General features: G+C 53.9%; 1 protein-coding gene across 9 annotated transcripts in view; it reads right to left on the reverse strand.

The window, feature by feature from the left end:
- ANO1 (anoctamin 1) overlaps positions 1-17965 on the reverse strand; it is a 92106-nt gene extending 74141 nt beyond the window's left edge. For 7 of the 9 annotated variants that reach the window (XM_057552915.1, XM_057552913.1, XM_057552914.1 and 4 more), the window contains exons 1-3: positions 17688-17964; positions 17108-17280; positions 9026-9358 (exon numbers count right to left, since the gene is read on the reverse strand). In XM_057552915.1, the coding sequence (XP_057408898.1) occupies positions 9026-9358; positions 17108-17215 (441 nt within the window). In that variant the 5' untranslated portion in view covers positions 17216-17280; positions 17688-17964. Of the gene's footprint in view, positions 1-9025; positions 9359-17107; positions 17281-17442; positions 17560-17687 lie in introns of those variants that run through there. The other 2 variants (XM_057552917.1, XM_057552916.1) reach the window with 2 other exon arrangements.
- Between the last annotated feature and the right edge of the window lie 4751 nt (positions 17966-22716).

Consider the following 22716-nt stretch of genomic DNA (forward strand, 5'->3'; position numbering starts at 1 on the left):
ATGAGAGCTTCAGGACTAGACAATGGCCCCTAACATCCCACTGTAGGAGAGGCTCATGAGAGAGGCACTAAGCCTGGGGATGGGAGTGGGGGTGCTGAAGACCACATGGTTCAGGGCAAAGAGCGTGACACTGGGAGCCAGGACCCAGGTTCAAGTGCTGGCCCTGCCCCCGTTGGCCCGGTGGCCTTGGTCTCCTTGCCCCGCCTCTCAGAGCCTCAGTTCCTTCCCTCTGTAAAGGGATCTGATCCCTGTGCCACATGGCAGGCTAGGGCGCCCACACCAGGTGGGCTGGGGTTTGCTTCCAAACTGACAAGTCCCTGAGAATGTCCGTTGCGCCTTTGTCCTCATACATGCAGATGTCGGGATTAGACCTCAGGTTCCTCAAAGTCAAGGAGCCCCACCCCAACGCCCAGCCTGCGAGGAGGGACCGCTCCTCTGTGCTCATCACCATGCTTGTCCAAGCCCCAGAGCCGCCTCAGAAACCAGCTCATGCCTGCAAAACCTCAGCTGGAAACTGCAAGAAACACGTCCCCCTGCCTGTCCCATGGCCACCCCTCCAGGAGGAAGGACATGCCACCACCTCCATTCTACAGATGGGAAAACTGAGGTCCAGAGGGGGGAAGCCACTTGCCTGAGGCTGCTCGGCCAGGAAGTGGCTGAGCAGGGTCTGGACCTGCACACGTGGCCCTCACAGGGGCCAGGCGGGGTCTGAGCCTCATTGGGAGCTCAGATACACTCACCACCTGACGGTGCATCCCAAAGTTTGGTGTGGAAGCAGCACCCATCCTCCCGCAGTCAGTTCCTCACTTGCTTTTCAAAAGCAACATCCACAAAGATGGGAAACAGATGCCACAACGGCCCACACCAGCTTCGGGTAGGAACACGGAGAAACAACAGCCCATCAGCCCCGGGGCGAGGAGAGGAGCCCCGAAGAGCAGCATGAAAGCAAACTGATTTTACAGGGTTCGCGTGTCCGCGGCCTTAACAGTTCCGCCAAAGCCGGGGTCAAGTTCAACTTCAGGGCAGTGCGGGCCTCGGTCACCCCCAGCACACAGCCGGCATTTTAGTGTGTGGCCTTCTTGGCAATGGCCAGTGGACATAAATAATGTCCCAGCTTTGAGGCTGGACTTGAAAAATGCTGATGGATTTCAGTTGCAAGGAAACGTGTTGGCCACAAGCTGCTCTTGTCTGTTTACTGGGAACCCTGGACGCTGACCCCACTGCCGTGGGGGGGAGGGTGGGAGGAGGGTCTCCTTGAGAAGGAAGGCCTGGGCCGCCTGTCTCCACGACCTTTTCCTCCCTCATTTCCAATCACGTGTGTTGTCCCAGGGGGTCTCTGACAGGACACCCCTCTTGGACCCTCATGCGTGAAACTGACTTTGGGGACCGTCCTCTGGATCAGGCGCCAGACCCTAACTTCACACCCAGGGCCCCTCTCTTGCAGGGAAGCAGTGTTCACATTGGGTTCCCCTGAGCCTGCCCGGGGGAGGGTGGGAGCAGTGGGGAACCTATGGTTAGAGCCTTTTGGCCAGGCTCAACCTCTATCCATCCTATAATGAGGGTTATGAGCACCTTTCTTCCAGACCCATCACTTCCCTCTCCACGGTTCTTGGCCCAGTGTACCCAGTACGGGGGTCTCTGTCTGGGGCTACCTCTGGGGCACTGAATGGTGGATCAGGGGCTTGCGTGGATGTTGGGGGCCCCCTTCCCTGGGATGTTCCTGATGGCTCATGGGGAACAGGCTTGCACGTTCCTCACACCTCCAAGTATGGTCCAGGGTCGGCCGCGTCGTATGCCCTGGGAGCAGGTTAGAAGCGCAGTGTAGGGCCCACGCAGACCTGCTGAGTCAGAGCCTGCATCTTGGCAGGACCCCACAGGGTTCCCGTGCACATCCCGGGCCCTGCACCGAGGCAGCCAGGCCAAGGCTTTGTCCCCCCCAGACCACCTGCCCTGCTCTGCCCTCCAGCCACGAGCCATGCCTCCCCCACCCACTGCCGTACCTCTAGGGGTCCTGCATGAGACACCCCACTCCTGGGCTAACACCCCTGTGCAGAGTCTCAGCTCTGTAGCGCGGGGAATGGTACCCCCAAAAGAGACGTCCACACCCTAACTCCCCGTATCTGTGAATGGGACCTCATTCGGAAATGGGGTCTTTGCGGATGTAATCAAGTTAAGATAAGGTTATACTGGATTAGGATGGGCCTTAAGCAGAATGACTGGTGTCCTTATGAGAAGAGGAGAGACGTACAGAGGAGGAGGCCACGTGAAGACGAGGCACAGGTTTGAGGGACGCGGCCACAAGCCCAGGAACACGTGGAGCCCCCAGAAGCTGGAAGAGGCGAGAGGAATGCTCCCCTAGAGCCTTGGGAGGGAGCGCGGCCCTGCTGACACCTTGACTTTGGACTTCTGGCCTCCAGAACTGGGAGGGAATCAGCTTGTGTTGTTTTAAGCCCCCCCACCTCAAGTTTGTGGTCATTGGTTCCGGCAGCCCCAGGACACTCACCGTTCTGTGTCCCTAAGAACCGCCCCCCACTGTGCCCTCACCAGGCCGGTCTTCCACTGGTCATCACGGGATGTCTTCACAACAATAAACCTCCTGACTCGGGAGAAAGGCTCGCACGGCACACAGGGGCCCCATCCGTGTGGGGCTCGTGGCCCACGCTGCCCAGGAGCGGCTCAGTCTCACACCCCCGCTGGCCCCTGGGGGAGCAAAGGCAGGTCACACACCTCTGTGCTGCTGGTGACCTCCATGTGCTGCCTGGTCACAGCCGGGCTAGCAGAGAGTTGAGGAGGGGTTACCAGGTGCTCAGGAGGCCTTATTTATCTGCCCCCACCCCCATTTCTCTCGCTCTCACTTTCCTTTTGCCCTCCACACCCACCCCTCCACCCCCATCCAGCCTTTAAAGCAGGCTCTCGATGTTGGCTCCCCGGGGATACTGGCGATGTCTGGGGACATTTTTGGTTGCATTTAGGGATGCTGCAACATACTGAATGACAGCAGTGCCGAGGCTGAGAAATCCCGCTTTAAAGCAAGGATTCTTCATCTTTTGGGCGTCACTGTTTGAGTATCTGATGGATTCCACGGATTTTTTTCTCCCCAGGAAAGTGCACATAAGTCCCTAAATTTTGCTTCGAAGTGGGTAAGATTGTGCGATTGGGCTCTCTCTCTGAGGCTATCTTGTTCCCCAAACTGCAAACCCTTTCACTCCTTGTAATCAGAGCACACCCCGGGAATGAGTCATGAGCCGGGCATCTCTCTGCTAATCTCACTGGCAGGGGACCGTATACACCCCGCAGACTGCACGCACCCGGCCGGCCGGCCCCTGAATAGATTCTGGTCTCAGGTGAGCAGGTGAAAGGCTGCAGCAAACGAAGGTCCTTTCAACAGCCTCGGGGCCTAGTTCACCTCAGAGGGAAGCCCGGGATTGCAGGGGCCCATGGGAAACTCGGTTATGATCTGAAAGACTACAGCAGGAAGATGGTCACACTCAACTCCAGCTGCTTGGAAACCCTGAACTGTCTAGTTTATGCCACAGTAATATTTTCATTTAAAAAAGACCCAATCTGCATGAAGAACCTAGGGGCAAGACGGGAATAAAAACACAGGCCTACTAGAGAATGGACTTGAGGATATGCAGAGGGGGAAGGGTAAGCTGTGACAAAGTGAGAGAGTGGCATGGACATATACACACTACCAAACGTAAAATAGATAGCTAGTGGGAAGCAGCCGCATAGCACAGGGAGATCAGCTCGGTGCTTTGTGACCACCTAGAGGGGTGGGATAGGGAGTGTGGGAGGGAGGGAGACGCAAGAGGGAAGAGATATGGGAACATATGTATATGTATAACTGATTCACTTTGTTATAAAGCAGAAACTAACACACCATTGTAAAGCAATTATACTCCAATAAAGATGTTAAAAAAAAAAAAAAAAAGACCCAATCTGAAAAACTGAAACCATTTCCTCTAAGATCAGGAACAAGACAAGGTTGCCCAAACTCACCACTATTATTCAACAAAGTTTTGGAAGTTTTAGCCACAGAAATCAGAGAAGAAAAAGAAATAAAAGGAATCCAAATCAGAAAAGAAGAAGTAAAAGTGTCACTGTTTGCAGATGACATGATACTATACATAGAGAATCCTAAAGGTGCTACCAGAAAACTACTAGAGCTAATCAATGAACTTGGTAGAGTAGTAGGATACAAAATTAATGCACAGAAATCTCTTGCATTCCTATATACTAATGATGAAAAATCTGAAAGAGAAATTAAGGAAACACTCCCATTTACCATTGTAACAAAAAGAATAAAATACCTAGGAATAAACCTACCTAAGGAGACAAAAGACCTGTATGCAGAAAACTATAAGACACTGATGAAAGTAATTAAAGATGATACAAACAGATGGAGAGATATACTATGTTCTTGGATTGGAAGAATCAACATTGTGAAAATGACTATACTACCCAAAGCAATCTACAGATTCAGTGCAATCCCTATCAAACTACCAATGGCATTTTTCACAGAACTAGAACAAAAAATTGCACAATTTGTATGGAAACACAAAGACCCTGAATAGCCAAAGCAATCTTGAGAAAGAAAAACGGAGCTGGAGGAATCAGGCTCCCGGACTTCAGACTATACTACAAAGCTACAGTAATCAGGACAGTATGGTACTGGCACAAAAACAGAAATAGAGATCAATGGAATAGGACAGAAAGCCCAGAGATAAACCCACACACATATGGTCACCTTACCTTTGATAAAGGAGGCAAGAGTATACAATGGAGAAAAGACAGCCTCTTCAATAAGTAGTGCGGGAAAACTGCACAGCTACATGTAAAAGAATGAAATTAGAACACTTCCTAACACCGTACACAAAAATAAACTCAAAATGGACTAAAGACCTAAATGTAAGGCCAGACACTATGAAACTCTTAGAGGAAAACAGGCAGAACACTCTGACATAAATCACAACAAGATCCTTTTTGACCCACTTCCTAGAGAAATGGAAATAAAACCAAAAATAAACAAATGGGACCTAATGAAACTTAAAAGCTTTTGCACAGCAAAGGAAACCATAAAAAAGACAAAAAGACAACCCTCAGAATGGGAGAAAATATCTGCAAACGAAGCAACTGACAAAGGATTAATCTCCAAAATATACAAGCAGCTCATGCAGCTCAATATCAAAAAAACAAACAACCCAATCCAAAAATGGGCAGAAGACCTAAATAGACATTTCTCCAAAGAAGATATACAGTTCGCCAACAAACACATGAAAGGATGCTCAACATCACTAATCACTAGAGAAATGCAAATCAAAACTACCTCACACCGGTCAGAATGGCCATCATCAAAAAATTTACAGACAATAAATGCTGGAGAGCGTGTGGAGAAAAGGGAACCCTCTTGCACTGTTCATGGGAATGTAAATTGATACAGCCACTATGGAGAACAGTATGGAGGTTCCTTAAAAAACTAAAAATAGAACTACCATATGACCCAGCAATCCCACTACTGGGCATATACCCTGAGAAAACCATAATTCAAAAAGAGTCACGTACTACAGTGTTCATTACAACACTATTTACAATAACCAGGACATGGAAGCAACCTAAGTGTCCACTGACAGATGAATGGATAAAGAAGATGTGGCTATATATATACAATGGAATATTACTCAGCCATATAAAGAAACGAAATTGAGTTATTTGTAGTGAGGTGGATGGACCTAGAGACTGTCATACAGAGTGAAGTAAGTCAGAAAGAGAGAAACGAATACCGTATGCTAACACATATATATGGAATCTAAAAAAAAAAAAAAAAAAGGTTCTAATGAACCTAAGGGCAGGACAGGAATAAAGACACAGATGTAGAGAATGGACTTGAGGACATGGGGAGGGGGAAGGGTAAGCTGGGACAAAGTGAGAGAGTAGCATTGACATATATACACTACCAAATGTAAAATAGATAGCTAGTGGGAAGCAGCCGCATAGCACAGGGAGATCAGCTTGGTGCTTTGTGACCACCTAGAGGGGTGGGATAGGGAGGGTGGGAGGGAGACGCAAGAGGGAGGAGATATGGGGATATATGTATATGTATAGCTGATTCACTTTGTTATACAGCAGAAACTACACAACACTGTAAAGCAATTATACTCCAATAAAGATGTTAAAAAAAAAAAAAAAGACCCAATCAACTTCTGGAAAAGCTTTTTAAGCTCTAGAGCTAAATTATCAATGAAATTTTGGGTCACTGTGATCTTGTGATTTGTAATAAGAAATAGATTTTCAGTCTTTGTCCCCTGGTCCTGGCACAGAGTTCCTAAAACTCTAGGAACTTCCTAAGTGGGGAGAGCAATAACGGTGTCCCTTGTTAGGTGAATGAGGTGACTTTTTGGAAAGAACCTCTTTTCCAAAGGATGGGGGCTGGTTGCCAGGGGAACCAACCACGTAGTTAAAGGGTTGGAACTTCTGGTCCCTCCCCGGATGTCTGGGCAGGTGAGAAGGGCTGCAGGTTGAATCAATCGCCAATGGCCAGTGATCTAATCAATCGTGCCTGTGTAATGAATCCTCTATAAAAACTCAAAAGGACAGGGTCTGGAGAGCTTCTGGGTTGGTGAACACGTGCAGATTTGGGGAGAATGGTGCTCAGAAAGCATGGGAGCTCCACGCCCTTCCCCACACCTTGCCCTGGGCATCTCTTCCATCTGGCTGTTCCTGAGTTATTTCCTTTTATAATAAACCAGTGATCTAGTAAGTAACATGCTTCTCTGAGTTCTGTGTGTTGCTCTAGCAAATTAATAGAACCCAAAGTCCTTAGAACCTCTGAACTGTAGCCAGTGGGTCAGAGCACAGGTGACAACTTGGGCTTGCAAATGATGGCTGGTGGGGGGTGGGTGGCCTTGTAGAGCCCTTAACCTTGGGGTCTGACGCTACCTCCAGATGGGTGGTGTCCAAATTGAGTTAAGTTGTAGGACACCCAGCTGGTGTCGGAGAAGTGCTGGGTGGTGTGGGGAAAACAACCTGTACGTGTTGGAATTGGGTGCAGAATCCTCATCACTTATTGGGACAATTCAATCTTTTTTGGGGGCCATAATCAATGTCTTTATGTTTGCTATTTATTTCAAAGTCATGGAGTTTTTAAAAAGATATGTGTGGTGTAGTATTCAATTGGACTTGGAAAGGTTCTTTCCTCTGTCCTTCGTGAGCACGGCCACTCCATTTCCATATGAGCAAAAATATATGATTGAATATTCACATCAGCCAATGAGAATTTCCCGACTGCCAGACTCTGAGTTAAGTACTTTATGACAATCCAGTGACATAAACACGATTGTTATCTCTGTTTGACAGATGGGGAAGCTTAATAAGTCTTGCAAAGGACAGGTCTGGGATCTGGCCCGGAGAGGGAGAGTGAATTACCAGACCCAGGGGGCGGGGATGTCCTTTCAAACATGAGATTTCAGAGCTGTAGTCAGGAAAGTGAGAGAGAGTAAATCTCTCGGTGAACAAAAAGGCACGCGTAACACTGTGCCCAAGATCACAGCTCCCAGGAGAGGCCTCTGCCACCAGCCTTCCTCCAGCCTCCCCTGCCTCCAACGGAGGCCATTTGTTCCTCCAGTTATAAAGGACACTCTGAAGTCAAGCCTGCATCGTAGCAGTATTGTTTCGACAAAAAGCCGTGGGGCTGGCCGGGCGGGACTGGGAAAAGTCAGCGTGAATGACTATTCTCTCTCCCGAGCGGCCTCAGCTCAGGTCTAAGACAAAGTGAGACAGAAACCTCCAAAGGACCAGCACAGGCCTGTCTGCAGCTGCAGCCCCTCAAAGTCAGAGAGACAGGCTCTCTGTCACCCGGTCAGGATCCAACCTTTGCTTCCTGATCATCAAAGTGTTTTAAGGTCCCTCACGCCCTCGCAACTCCAGTTTGAACCAACCCTACAGCCAGAACTCACCAACACCTGCTGGCAGCCAAAGCCTCACCCAGAGGGGTGGTCCCCGTTGAGAGCAAGACGCCTCTACCATCAACCAAGTCAAGGTAGAATGAGGCCCACCGAGCATATCTGGTTGCTTTCAGGGGAAGTAACATCATCTTGTGAAACAGCATTCACACCAGCTCCGCTATTGTAGCTTTCTAGTCTAGGTACCCCTAAAAGTCTCCTCACCACCAGACCCAAGGCCTTCACTATTTAAGGACGCAGTGGTTCTCATTGATGAAAATAGCCAACTAAGACCAACTTCTATTTTAAACATTCACGATGGACTCATGGGTCCCTAAGTCAACCTGCTGACGACTCTTTCTGCTCCTAACGTGTTGTAGAGACTTTGGCTGATTCTTGGTTAATCTACACAGCGACAGCTCCTGCGGGCTAGAGGACTGACCCCCGCTGTTCATGGAAGAAATGCTCCCCACCCCACCGTGCACAGAGACGTTAAGGAGTTGTCAGGGGAGCATCAGCAAACCCGCTGAGAAGTTGAGGGGGCCGGCCCGCTGTCCCCAGGGCCACCAAGGTCAACTCTCCGTGCACTGCTGTGCTTTCTGCCAGCCGGCCAGGCAGCCGACCTTTTGCTCTCCCCAGAAAGCTTCCCTTAGAAAGACCCTCAGGCTTTGCCAAGGAGAGAAGCTCTGGAAACCAGTGTTACGGTCACAGATTTCAGTGCACCGGGGGCCCCCCGGGGATCAGCCAGGCCAACCTCCCCCTTTGACAGATTGAGAAACCGAGGCCCGAGAAGCCAAGGTCAAGTGCCAGGGAGACTCCTAGGAGACCTTCATCCTCCGCCCGTGAAACGGTCATCTGCCCATCTTCCCAGGGGAGGAACTGACCAGAGCAGGAAATGCCTTGACCCCGGAGGTCACTGCCGAGAAGGCCAGCCCCTCCCCGGGGCAGATGTGGGGAGGGCGTTGGTTCGGGCTCCCCACACTCACGCAGGAGGGCGCTGGCCTCGGTGCTTTTCTAAGAGCAGGTGACGGGAGAAGGCCCTTCCCGCCCACCCGGCCGCCCGCCCGGGAGGAGGGGATAGTTACGTCCTCGTCCCGCTCCAGCTCCAGGCCGGCCTCCGCCAGGTTGCCCTCGTACTCCTCCCGGCGGAAGCGCTTGTCATCCTCGTGGTAGTCCAGCGGGGGCTCGGGCTCGCCCGCACCCACGGGGCCCGCCTTCCCGGGCAGGGGCAGGTCCTGCCGGGCGCTGCGGGCGGCCAGGCCGGCGTCGCTGTGCTGGACCCTCCTGGCCAGGGTCCTGCTGCCCGAGGCCCTCTTGTGATGGTACACCAGGACGTAGTCCGCCTTGCGCGCGCCGTCCCTGAAGTACAGGCCATACTTGCACTCGGCATCGGGGTCCACGGACAAGGAATTCAGCAGCTGCGGGGCAAGAAGAAGAAAGCCACTCGCCGTCAAGGGCTCAGGGATGGGCCTTCGGAGGGGAGCGCGTCTCCAAGACAACTGGCCACCCACCTGCCCTCCCCAGCTCTTTCCACTCATGCCGTCTGAGCACTAGGGGCCCAGATGGCTGAGAACACTGCAGAAGGCCCTGCCTTCAAGGAGCTGACATTCCATAGACGTCGCTGCTCACGGCACATGAAGATGCCAGGCTGGGTGCTCACACGCAAAGGCCTCCCGCCTCTCCCCAGCGAGCTCAGGTTGCCCGGGAGGGACCAGGCGGCTGGAATGCGATGTGAAATCTGCACGGCCAACCCCCCGGCGGGTGCTCTTCGCACAGGCCCACAGGGTTCCAGGCAGAGCGGAGCTGAGCTCAGATTCTGCACATCGCGACCTCTGATGGCCAGCAGGCGTGGCAACGTCGTGTCAGGGTGGCTGCGGGACCGACCATACCGGCCCTCGCCTGGCCCGGCTCTGCCACTGATTAGCTGTGTGGTCGGGGCCAGGCAACCACTGTGTTAGTCTGGACTCTCCCAAGTCAACTCCCAGACCGCGAGTCGAGTATTCAGCAGTTTGTCTGGGGGGTGGTCTCAGGGGCCAGAGCGAGGTGAGGGAGGGAGGGCGGTGGCCGGTAGTGGCGGGGTTCAGGGTGGGTCGCTGCACATACAGTCCTGCCTTGGTTTCCTTATCTGCCTGAAGGGCTCCAGGGGGCCAAGGAGACGGGAGCCCGCCTGGGGTGGAGGATTCAAAGTCCAGGTGCCACGGTTCATGGCTTCTGCTAAAGCCACACCCGGATCTCCAGCATCCCCGTGGGACTCGGCTGGTTACTGAGGGTATTAGGTTCCGCTGCAAGCTGGTCTTCGGAAATAAGAGAAAATAAATAAAATCATGCTGGGAAGAGGTCACACGAGCAACTTGCACCATTCAGAGTCTTTGGAGCTGCACCAGGGCTAAGGAGCCAGGCCCACACCCAGGCAGGCAGCTGGTGCTGGGAGAGCTGGGGGCCTGGGTGGGAGGAGGGAGGCCCAGCCCCCACCAGCCCAGGATAGAGACCATGGGCCACCCCAGCGTCTTTGGTGGGTCATGTTGCAGGAGAGGCGGGAAAGAGTTGTTTATCTCAATTTGTCAGGGGAAACTGAGGCCCGGTGGGTGAGGGGCACCCGAGGTGACAGCGCAGGCAGGCTGAGCCCAGCCTGCAATCCTGTCTGCACACCCAGGGCGGCCCTCCTCAACAGGAACAGGGACTTGGGGTGACACTATTTCTCAGCATGGGACACATCCTTTCACGGAGTCCCCACGTGAGGGCCACTATAATCAGGGCTACTTGACCCGGAGGAAGTTGGGGCTCACGCGGGTGAAGCGATCGGGCCCTTGCTGCCCGGCTCCACTGGACACTGTTAGGGTGAGTGTAGCCGCTCAGCTGAGCTGCAATTCCACCCTCACTGCTCCTGGAACCACAGGTCAGATCAGGGTGGAAGGGAGCTTTGGGCAGCGAGAGGCCTCAGGTAAGTCCAGGCTTGGTCCCTCTCCAGCTACGAGTCCTGGGGGGATACTCTACCCTCTCCGGGCCTCGGTTTCCGCCTCTGTAAAGTGGGTGGATAATAGAAGCCGCCCCCACTGGCAGCCAGGAGGACTGAGTAAAAGAACGTCTGGGCTGGGCGGACTCTCCCTCTAACCCCTGGGACAGGCGTCCCGGGCCCGTCCCGCCTCCCTGCCCTCCATCCCGGTGTGAAGGCAGGTGCTCATTCTCCTGGATTATATCAGGAAGGGCAGAGAAATGCAGCGTCACGGGGAGCTGGCCGCTAAAGGTGGTTCCTCTCCTCGCAGGAGGGTGGGCAGAAAAGCCAGACCCGAAGGCTGCCTGGGTGGAACGTGGAAGACGCTGGCTAGCGCTGGGGAATAACGCTGCTGCTGACGGGCAGGGCAAGAGCATGGGAGGTGGTCAGAGCCAGGTGGACACGCGGGCTCTGGGCGGGCAGGGCACACCGCCTGCCGCCAGCGTCCTGGGCACTCCAGACTCTCAGCGTCTCTATAGGGGGCTCATCCCTATTTTCCAAACGGGGAACGCGGATCTTCTGAGCTGAGCCAGGGGCCGTGTGCCGCTCCCGAGGGCCGGAGAGGTCATCCTTGTCTCCTGCCTGCACCACCTCGCCAGCTTCCTCTCCCACCCCGCACCCCGGCATACACCGGAGCCAGGGCATCGCACCCCCTCCTCCCTGCCTTTGCACGTGCTGTGCTCCCCAGCTGCACGTCTTCCCTTCTTCCTCTGTCCTTCGTAGTTCTCCCCAGCTGCCCCAGCACTGACACACCCCCTGTCCTCTGTGATCTGAGGTCCCTGACCTCTCCAGATCTCATGTCCTGGGACTGCCTCGGAGCCGTCCATGTATAAGCTCTTAACTCATGGGGGCCCCTCAGCAGGCTGGCAGGACGCCGGGGGCTGGGCCAGGAACTGCCCCTAACGCACTTCCCTCCAGGACCTGCTGCACACACAGCGGGCTCAGCACCTGGTGTGGGTCCCAGAAATGCTCCTGGTTGGCTGGAATAATGGCTGGTACTGAGCAAAGTGGACCAATGAGTCCTTAGTGAATGGGAAGGAAATTCAGAGTGACCCCCATCAAGTCAGAGAGCAGGGAAATTAACGTAAGGAGAGAATTCCCCACCAACACAAGACAAGAAAATGTTACCAGGTTCAAAACTGAATGCCCATCCATCCACTGGGGCCTGATCGAGGACCCTCGGAGTCTGACAGTCTGGGGAGCACATAAACATCCCCTAAACATCTCCTGCCATTGGGGGGAGTGGTAGCATGGAGGCCAGACAAGAATGGGTGTCCTTTGCTTTCATCTGAAGACCAGCTCTGCCACTTCTAGCTGTGTTACCCCTAGGCACGTAGCTTAATATCTTTGTCCCTCTGGACTTCTCTTTGTAAAATGAGGGCCAGAGGGAATAAACAGACCTCCCTCAACTAATATGACTTCCCTCAAAGGGTTGTTGGAAGGATTAAACATGTTAATATATGTAGAGGGTTTACAACAGGGCCTGGAATACGGTGAACCCTCAACAGAAATTTGCTCTAATTGGGAACTGAAACATGGCATAAGTAAAGAACTAGGGGAGGACAAGAAAAAATAATCTCATGGTCGAAGTGGACCACAAGTTAAAGATGGTGGCAGTGGAAAAGGGAGCAGGTCCAGCAAGAGGCAGAACCAAGCGCTGCTGTGAGAGTCCCAGATCCTCCCCCAAGGCCTGGCCCTGTCACTAATTTGTTGTGTGATCCTGGGCAAGTTGCTTTGTCTGTCTGCATCTTGGTTTTAAAAATTGGGGATGATCCTACCCGAATAAGTGTAAGGGGCGCGCAGCCTTCAAACAGAAAGTATGGGCTCTCTTCCTAGTACATTCAACACAGGCTGGTAGGCCCACAGGGTTTGGAGAGCAATTCTGAGCAGGGCTCAGAGGGAGCTGGGGATGTAGATGCACAGCGAGGAGGCTGTAAGGGTGGCCACAGAGGCTGTCAGGGTGGCCATGTGACTTTATGGGGCCCTTCCATGGAACCAGAGCGGTTGCTTTTCTTGTGCAGGACAGGACAAAAAGGCAAAGATCTAACTTGCAGTGGGAGCAATATGGGTTAGACTGAATGCCTAACTTCCCAATTCAAAGGCTTGGGAAAGCTTCAGAATGTCCTTTCTGTATCCTTAAGAAAGGGACAGTAGGGTTTCCCTGGTGGCGCAGGGGTTGAGAGTCTGCCTGCCAATGCAGGGGACACGGGTTCGAGCCCTCGTCTGGGAAGATCCCACATGCCGCGGAGCAACTAGGCCCGTGAGCCACAACTACTGAGCCTGCGCATCTGGAGCCTGTGCTCCGCAACGGGAGAGGCCGCGACAGTGAGAGGCCCGCGCACCGCTATGAAGAGTGGCCCCCGCTCGCCACAACTAGAGAAAGCCCTCGCACAGAAACGAAGACCCAACACAGCCAAAAATAAATAAATAAATAAATAAATTAAAAAAAAAAAAAAAAAGGGACAGTGACCTCTTGGTGCACTTTTGCTAAGGGCGAGGGATTTCTCATTCATCTTTTTAATGGTCGGCACCAAACGCACGGTTCTGGAATGAACACATGCATGGGGGAATGAATGACAGAGGTGTGGGGTTTGCATGCTGCTACTAGTAGGGGCCACCAGATCAAGGACACCGAAGCTGAGACCCAGCCAGACCAGAGCTTAAACACCACACCCCCCAGCTCCGAGCCTCAGTTTTTCCATCTGCGAGATGGGGACAAAAACATCTCCTCGACTTAGGTCACAGGATTCTCGTGAGGACCAAGTGTGATGGGAGAACTGAACGTATTTTGAAGATGAACCCCCGAGCTGTCCCAAGGAAGGTAGAAAGATGGCTGTCTGAGGTTACGTGGGAAGAGGTCAGGGGCCAAAAGTCCCCTTCACAGCAGGTGTGCCCTGACCCAAATACCACAAACAGCGAGAGGGCAGTCTACCTGTCTCTGCAAACTTCCTCCCCAGACTCTTAGAAAAGGGCAGAAGAAGAGAACAGAGCCCTGTATCCACACCTTGGTCGCTAGACTGGGACCCAGTGCATTCTTTCTTTTTATTTATTTATTTATTTTTATTTATTTATTTTTTATTGACGTATAGTTGATTTACAATGTTGTGTTAATTTCTGCTGTACAGCAAAGTGATTCAGATATATATATATATATGTATATATATACATTCTTTTTAAAAACATTCTTTTCCATTATGGTTTATCATAGGATATCGAATATAGTTCCCCGTGCTATACGGTGGGACCTTGCTTTTTATCCATCCTCTATATAATAGCTTAGATCTGCTAACCCCAGCCTCCCACTCCATCCCTCCCCAAACCCCTCCCCCTTGGCAACCACAAGTCTGTTCTCAATAACCAGGATCCAATGCGTTCTTTAATTTGGCTTCTTACCTGGAGTTTGGAGCTCCAGGAACGGAATTCACACATTTGGGTGAAATAGCCCAAGTCAGGGAGAGTCTCAACGATCATTCTAAGGGAATCTACTGTATTCACTTTTTCCATTTCATGGGGAAAATGAAATCGGTGACCTGCAAACTTTCTTTCCATTTTGGGACTCTTTGAATTTCAACTCCGAAGGGAACATCACTCTTAAACACTTTTATTCCAAAAAAGTTTAGATTAAATCACTCACACTGCATATCAATTTATGATTACTGGGCGAATTCCGTGACCTATCAACAGATCATCGCCAACAGCAGATAAAGAGGGTGCTCTTATCTTGAAGGCAGGCAGATGCCAGCATCGGGTGCCTGTCCCTGGGGTGTCTGGGCTTGCTGGGACACAGATCCCAGGCCACTGACAGCCGTCAGTTTGAAGGAAGAAAGTAGAAACACTCAAAGATTAACATAAAGAAAACTTAATGAAATTAAGTTTAATGAAACTGCACCCAACCTGGGCTCTAGCTTTTGAGTCATCACTTACACATCTTTTTACAGAAACAATGAAATGACTTTTACCCTTGAACTTGGGAATGACAGAGGGAGGAGAGGCACAGAGACAGGGACTGGAAACCGCAGCCTGCCTGAGAGGGGTGTATTCTGATGGCCGATTTAAATGACGTTGACACCCCAAGTATGCGATGCATATTTGGGAAGGGCTGGGAACTTTCTGAAATGCAGTCCCCGCCCTCTGGCCTTTTTGCCTGCACAGAGCCACCTTCGCTGGGCGACTCAAAGTAATGACTGAGCAACAATTATTGGCTTGAGCTGTGCTGGGGATGCCCTCGGAGGCTCTCCCCAGCACACTGCCTGCCCTGCACAGACAGGCCCCCAGCTCCTAGAGCCACTGCTTCCAGCCTGTCTGTGGCCATTTCTCTGGTGGGACGCTGCTCAGCCCTCCTTCCTGCGCCCACGTGCTTCTGATTCACAGCCCTCCAAGCCCGTCATACCTGAAGCCTCCCCACCGTTAAGAGTTGTGTGCAAAATAAGTCACTAGTCTCCTCTGGGCTTGTCTGCTTGCTTCTGGGCTGTGAAAAGCTTGAAATAAGAGCCGAGCTGCCTCTTTGCAGACTTTGTGGCCCTCACCAGAGTTTGGGGGAGCCGAGAATTTCTGGATTGGGATAGACAACGGGTCCCTGAACTAAAATTCCAGAGCCCAGGGGCCATTTGTTAAGGGCTCCATTTTTAATTTCACAGCCCGTTCATTCTCAAGTTGAATCTGGTCTACTTTGGAATGTCTGTTTCTCTCCATTTCCTTAGATGCCACCCCTACCTCATGCCTCCTAACTGGTGTCCCCCTCATTCCCACCTCTGGGTCTTCAAATATGTGATTTCCTAGTGTGAAAGGCCCCACCCCACCCCATTATGGGTATAACTGGCCCCTTCTCCTCCAGAATGCTCATCCCTCCAACAGGCTGTCCGTGGTCACCTGCCTCTGTGTCTTGGCCCTTCCTAGCTCTCTTCCCAGCTGGTGGGTGACATGGGACAGTCATCTGCCCCCTCCTGGCCTCAGTTTCTTCATCTGTGGTAACAGCACCTACCCCATACAGTTACTGAGAGAGTGAAGGAGTTAACACACAGCGGCTGGCCCATCGCTCTGGAAGCGTCCCTTGTCGCTGTCTTGGGTAACTTCCACCACTGCTCCTTAAGCCCCAGCTGGGCGGGGTTCCCCGGCTCGTTCGCTCTGGTGGTGTCCAGGATCCCACAGGGCCTGGCATGCAGCAGGCACACAGTGTGCGCTGAAGTGATGACCCTAAACTTTCAAGGTCACCACCAACACTGGTCCCTAACATTGCCAGCATTTCTGCGCAAGCCCAGCTGTAGAGGACACCCCCAAAGCCCACAGGAGCCCAGTCACGACCCCAGGGGGTGCAAGGCCGGAGGGTCTCTGCCTTTCCCGGACCGCACCCCACAGGCACCTCCCTGGATGGCCGGCCGGACTCCGGCCGAGGCTAGAGAGGCAGTCTAGGGCAATCCTGGGCTTGGTCAGAGGGAAACACGGGGCTGGGGCCTCCGCATCTCCTGGGGAGGGGCTTTGGCAGTGGCTGTGTGGGCACCGGGGAGAAAGGGGAGTCTATTCTCTGGCCCCGGAACGAGCGGCAGCGGGGGCCCCCCGGCTGAGGGCGCTGGTGTCAGCCCTTCCCCCTTCAGGCAAACTTCGTTCCAGCGTTAAGCCAAAACCCACATGGGCGAATTCTGACCTCCGGGGATCCTTACGACCGCTGGGTTCCGCCCCAGAGAGAGTGGTGGGGGTACCGGGGACCCCAGACAGAACACCTAACCACGTGGTAGGCCAGGCGCTGGCCCACGCGGCCCGGCTACCATCCAGGTCGGGCGCGAGCGCCGGGCTGGGGACCGGGACCAGCGCGGAAAGTCAGTCTCGAGCGACCGGCGCCCGCCTGCTGCCCGGGGTGTGCGGAGCTCCCGTGCCGGACCCCGCGCCGCCCCGGGGACTCCGCGCCCCGTACAGGTCGGTCCCCGGAGGGTGGCGGCGCGGGGGGCCTGGAGGCTGCCACCCTCCCGGGGCGAGGCGGCTATCCCACCCGGGGCCCCAGAGGCCCGCTCGGGCGAAGCGGCTGCGGGCTGGGACGCGGGCGCGGGAGCGGGTGGCCGCCCCCCCACGCGCCCCGAGCCCCGCGGACCTGGCGCGCCCCGCCCCCCCCCCCAGTCGCGCCTGTCCGGGGCGCGGCGCAGGTGCGCGGCCCTCCCGCCGGATCGCGGTCGCCCGCACTCACCGTGCCCTCGGACGGCAGGTAGCCGATGTCCTCGATGGCGCAGATGTTGATGATGTGGACGCTGCGGTCCGCGGCCGGGAGCGTCGAGTACTTCTCGTTGACCCTCATCGCGGCCGCCTGTGCGCCAGGACCGCCGGGCGGCGCGCCCTCCCCATCCACGGCCCCGGCGGCCTCTGCAAGCGGACAGGCGGCGTTCGCTGCGCGCTGGCTCGCGGAGGGCCGGGCCTCCCGCTCCGCCCGCCGCCCGCGCCGCCCGCGCCTCTTGCGCCTCCCGGCCCCGGCCCCGGCCCCGGCCCCGGCCCCGGCCCCGCGCGCTGCGGTGCGGGAGCGCCCACCCTGCCGGTCCCGCGGGGCCCACACGCCGGCCGGCTTCCTTTGCCTCCAAGAAAGATAATCCGCGCTGTGCGCCCGCTTATGGCCGGGGCGGCGGCCACGCGGGTCAGATTTTCCATAGAAATTTAAACACAGGAAGAAAGTATTCCATTCCTGCGGGCCCCTCCAAGTTTTATTTTTATCCGGGGAAAGCGCCCCTTGGTGGCCCGGATTTCACGTCAGGGAGGAAAGGTCCAGTAGCCCCTACCTTGCAGAAAAGTCTCTGCTCCTCGCAGTTCAGTTGCGGGTCACCTTGCAGGGGAGACACGCTTCTGAGATTGAAGTCAGGAATGCTCTCCCTGCCCCTTCCCGCTCCACCCGCTGGCTGACTCCGGCCGGCCGTCACTCAGCTCTCACCTCCTCGGGGGAGCCTCCCCTGCTTTCTGCATGCCCGCTCCAGCTCCCCGGAGCCCCCTAAGGTTGCCCGCAGCCCCCATTTATGGAATGTTTAATACTCTGTGCCTGGGCACGAGCAGAGTCTGGGACACAGTTCATCTCATTTAACCCCACACCCTGGTCCTCCTTTTGCAGAGGGGGCTGGGGACTTCAGAGGCCAAGGAAGTGTGGGCGGGGGGAGCTCGTGCAGAGTTGCCTGCACTCCTTCATGATGCTCTGCTGCCTCCCTGAGGGAGGGACGGTGACTTGGATGGTCTCATCCCAGGACTAGCAGGGCTCGGGCACACAGTTGGCACTCAGGACATTTTTAATCCTCCATCCCTGCAGGAGGGGGACGCAGGTCTCTGGGGGCAACCATGCTGAGGTTTAGCCCTCGGGGGCCACAGTAGCAACCCTGCCCAGTGGTAATGAAGTCTCCCGTTTTTCTGCCCCTCTGCATGCCATTAGATCCTCAAGGTGTGTGTGCCAAATGCCACCTCCTCCAAGAAGTCATCCTGGACTGCTCCTCACCCAATCACTCAGGCCCAAGAACCTGCCTGTACCTTGACTACAGCACTTTCTTTACTCCACCTCATTTTACAGTGGGTTCATACAGCTGATGCTCAATAATTGCTTGTCAAATGGCCACGGAGGAACATTCAGGGCCTACAGAAATGATTCTAAAGAATGATTATAAAGTTGCCTTCTAAGGCCATGATGTCATCAGCCTGCTGTGGTTCTAAGAATGCATTCTGGGATCAGACAGGATGGGGTGGGGGAGATGGGATGGGGTTGGGGTCCCGCTCTGGCACTTTCCAGCCCTGTGACCTTGGACGAGGCTCCTTAAGCCTCACAGAGACTCCGTCTTCTCCCGTGAGCATCTAGTGTGTGTGAAGCTGCAGCTCAGTGCCGGGCACAGGGGAGGCTGGGCAGTGGCCACCACTGTTACTACAAACTATCATCTTGTCATTGTCGACCTTCTTCCCTCCCCCATTTAGGCTCAAGTTCATGAATTTCTTGAACTTGGAGAAACGCAAGAAGGTTACTCCATCCTTGGGCTGGCCTTGCCAATGGGAGCTGAGTGGCCCTAAAGGACTCTTTATCTGCACCTTGGACAGCTAGAGTAGGTTTGGAGAAGTGTGCTAGGCTGCCCAAGGCCGGAAACAGTCCTCCACAGTTTCTGCCACGCCAGGGAGACCTTGCCCCTAAAAGTTCAAGTTTTCAGGGCTGGGAAGAATCTCTCTCTCTCTCTCTCTCTCTCTCACACACACACACACACACACACAAAAGATTATGTAACTTCATTCTCTTATCCGTGTTGGTAAACAACCAAGATTGTGTAACCTTAATGTACCATCTTTCTAAATTTATTTTCATGTGGCAAAGGGTCTTGCGGAAGTCTACGAGATATAATCTGTGAAGAAAAGAGGAAAGATGTAATTCCTCAATTCTAGGTACGTTGGCATTTCCAAACGTTTGGCTGGTGACACTTGACTGCTGACCCCGGGAGGGCCTGGGGGGCTTTGTGCCTGAGCCCTTCTGGGGGCTGCAGGGTGGGGGACAGTCTTTCAGGCTTGGCAGCTCCCCACCTCCTCCGGAGACAGCGCACCCTCTGGCTTTGCCCCAAAAGCTGTGTTTCTCCACTTGTTTCTATGATTCATGCCTTAGCCAGGTTTAAGACATCTGCTTGCCTGTAAAGCATCACTTTCTTTGCCACATACAGTCGATTTCCTTGCTTTGCCCCGCTCCCTGCATCTGCTTCCTCTCGCCCCCTCCCCTAAGCTTCTGAGGTGGACGGTGTAGAAATGCTTCATCAAGGGGAGGGGAAATGCAGGGTGGCCTCTGCACAGAGCAGGTGCAAGCATGGGCCAGCTGGGATCAGTTCCATCTCCGGGCCACTTATGGTCTGGGCCGGGGGGTGGGGTTGGGGGTTCTTGGGTCTTGGGATTCCAGGGACCAACAAGTAGTAAAAACATTCCCACCAAATCAGGAAGGAGGAATGGGATGCTTCTAGCTGAGGTATCTCTTAAGTTAGAAGGACTTTAAAGGGTCCCTTTTGTTCTGGTGATGATTTCACCTCCTGGGTTCCCTGCCTTACACTGTCTCACGGGCCATCATGTTGGGATTCTGTCTCTACTCTGAATCGCTAATTGCTTATAAACAGATCCTCTAGATAAACTGTTTCATTAATTTTGCATTTTCTTCTTTTTGACTCAGTGATTCTCACCGTTAAAGATCCAAAGGGACTGATTTCACCAGCAGGATTAATTCCCCGCTCATGAATTAGTAAAAACCCGTCTCATTAGTTTAAGTGGTACCTTTTATTATGGGAAGTTCTGGGCCTCACGGCTCACCCTCTTCTGCCACCGTGTTGCCTTTTCGTGTCATTGTGATGTCACCCACCATTAGGCACTTTCATCTCTGCTGACATTTTAATAGTCACCAGGAGTGCAAGCACAGAGTGACAAGGGACGCAGGAGAGGAGGCCGAGCATGCTACCGGGTGAATGCCTCCTTTGTAAGTGGCTCAGGAGGGGGCCCTTTCCAGTGGTGTTTTCTTTGCAACGTCAGTTTCATCTCCTTGGCATTGTGCAGGAGAAAGAAAGAACTGTGCACGAGAAAGAGAGAACGTCTCGCATTCTTCCTGCTCGGTGGCACTGGTCTGAGCCTCCCCAGGAGAGCAAATCAAGCTTTGCACAGCGAGTGGAATGAGGCCATAGTGAGCCCGGGGCAGGGATTTTTCCCGCAAAGGTCTCTCTGATATGGCGCTCTCCGGCGGGGCTTCTCACCTTGGCCCTGTCGACATCTGGCGCTGGATCGTCACTTGTCCTGGGGCCGCCCAGCGCCCTGTGACATCCTCAGCAGCACCCCTGACTTCCTCCCACTAGATGCCAGCAGCACCATCTCCCTCCCAGTGTGACAACCAAACACATCACCAGACATTGTCAGGTGCCCCCTGGGGGCAAAACCCCTCCCTGTGGAGAACCCTCTTCCCAGGCTGCAAGGAAGACCCAGGAGGCTGATCTTACCACCCCCATTTCTCTGATGGGAATGGAGGCCTGGAGAGGTACTTGGCTTTTTATTAGAGATACACGAGGTGGGAGTTATGATTTGTTTTTACAAAATATGCAGATGCCCCCCCAGGGCTGCTCTCAGTTGGGGGAGGGGCTGGTACAGCCCAGGGCACACCAGGCTGCTCTGTCCCTCATTCTGGCCACCCCTGCATGGGGCAGCCTTCTTCCCAGGACAGATCTCTGCACTCAGAGGTGCTAAATAAATGCCGTTGACTCACGGGCAGCCTGGGTGGGGAGAGGAGTGTGGAAGAAGTGAGCAGCTCATGACTCAGGGCTATTATGAGCGCCAATGGCCACCCATCCCCCGCTGGCCCTGCGCCCCCTTCGAGTGTCTGGTGGGCAATCCCTGTAGGGAAGAAACGAACACCCCACAGGTATATGACATGCTAAAAGCGACTCAGGGTGTAATTACGCGCAGGGAAGATGTGCCTGGGGAATGTGTAACTGAGATACGGTGGGTGGGAGACGGGACCCCTGTCATTTCCTTCCTTCGAATGATATCAGACCTCTGAGCAGAAGCTTGCAAGCTGCAGCTGGATGGGAGACTCCTTGGGCACGGAAACTGCCAGCCCAGAGTTGTGGAATGTAGCCAAAGCATGCAGCTCTGTCTGGGGGACTTCCCCCACCCACACAGACTCCATGGGTGTTGTTTCCATCAGAGGGTTTTCAGATGTTTTATGTGTTTTGTTAACCCAAGGCCCGCCTTCTGAGAATTCCTAGGAACTCTCAAAACATGCCCAGGGTAAGTTAGAACCCAGCCCGTCACCTCCTCCTGGAAGCCCTTCTGGCCTGAGTCAGTTGGCATTACTCATCTCTGTTCTGCTGGCTCCATCCAGGCACTCAGGCCCATTTCTGCTCCATCTTCCTCACGTCTCCTACTTTATTTCTCCACTCTTAACCCGCCCCCCCCCGTCCCATCTTTGGCACAATATAGATTTCCCTGTTTATGTTTATTTATTTAACAAGCAGTGGGGCAGTGCTTACTACAAGCCAGCACCGTGCTAAGCTCTCTACAAATATTAACTCGAATTCTTATAGTGATTACAACCATTTGCAAGTGGATTCACACAGATGTCACCCCTCCACCCCCGGCCAAGGTCCTTTCTTTGGAGGTCTTGGGAGAAGTCCAGACTGAGCCTCCAGTGGCTGCTCCCTCCTCCCCAGAGACCCTACAGGAATCATGACATTAATTCCCATGATGACAGACACTTGGGCACCAGAAATCCTGCCCACCGGGGATGGGGTGCAGGATTCAGCCGAGCCAGTCTCTGGACCACCCTGCCCAGCAGAGTGTGGAGACTCTGGTCACAGCGTGCTGACTGCCCGCTTCTCAAAATGAAAGCCCTGCCCAGGGGTCTAACGCTCCTTCTAGGGTCTTGAAAGAATAGCAGAGCTTCAGCCTGCCTTGCTCTGAGTAGTAGCTATTCCCTTTCATTAGCACTCCCCAAGAGAACAAAGGATTTCCAAGTCCCACGCACAGATGGCCTCCGTCTGGGCTCACACCACACCAGGCAGAGCCTTCCAGATCACAGGGCTTCTGAGAGATAAGAGCCAGGAGCTCCAGGCTGAAGGTGGCGTGAGGCCCCCAGGCTGTGGAGCTGGGATGGAGCTCGGCCCATGCCCTTGAAACGTGTGAACAGGAGCAACCGCTCTCACCTGCACAGCCCAACCGCCTGCATCCTCCCCATGCATGCATGCGTGTGTTTTGGAGTGCATCACATGTGCATTATTGCTGTCCTGGGGTCAGTGGCCACACACAACCCTTAATTTCCCTAAAGACCCATCTCGC

Source organism: Balaenoptera acutorostrata, chromosome 9 (assembly GCF_949987535.1).
Source record: "Balaenoptera acutorostrata chromosome 9, mBalAcu1.1, whole genome shotgun sequence".
Taxonomy (NCBI): Eukaryota; Metazoa; Chordata; class Mammalia; order Artiodactyla; family Balaenopteridae; genus Balaenoptera; species Balaenoptera acutorostrata.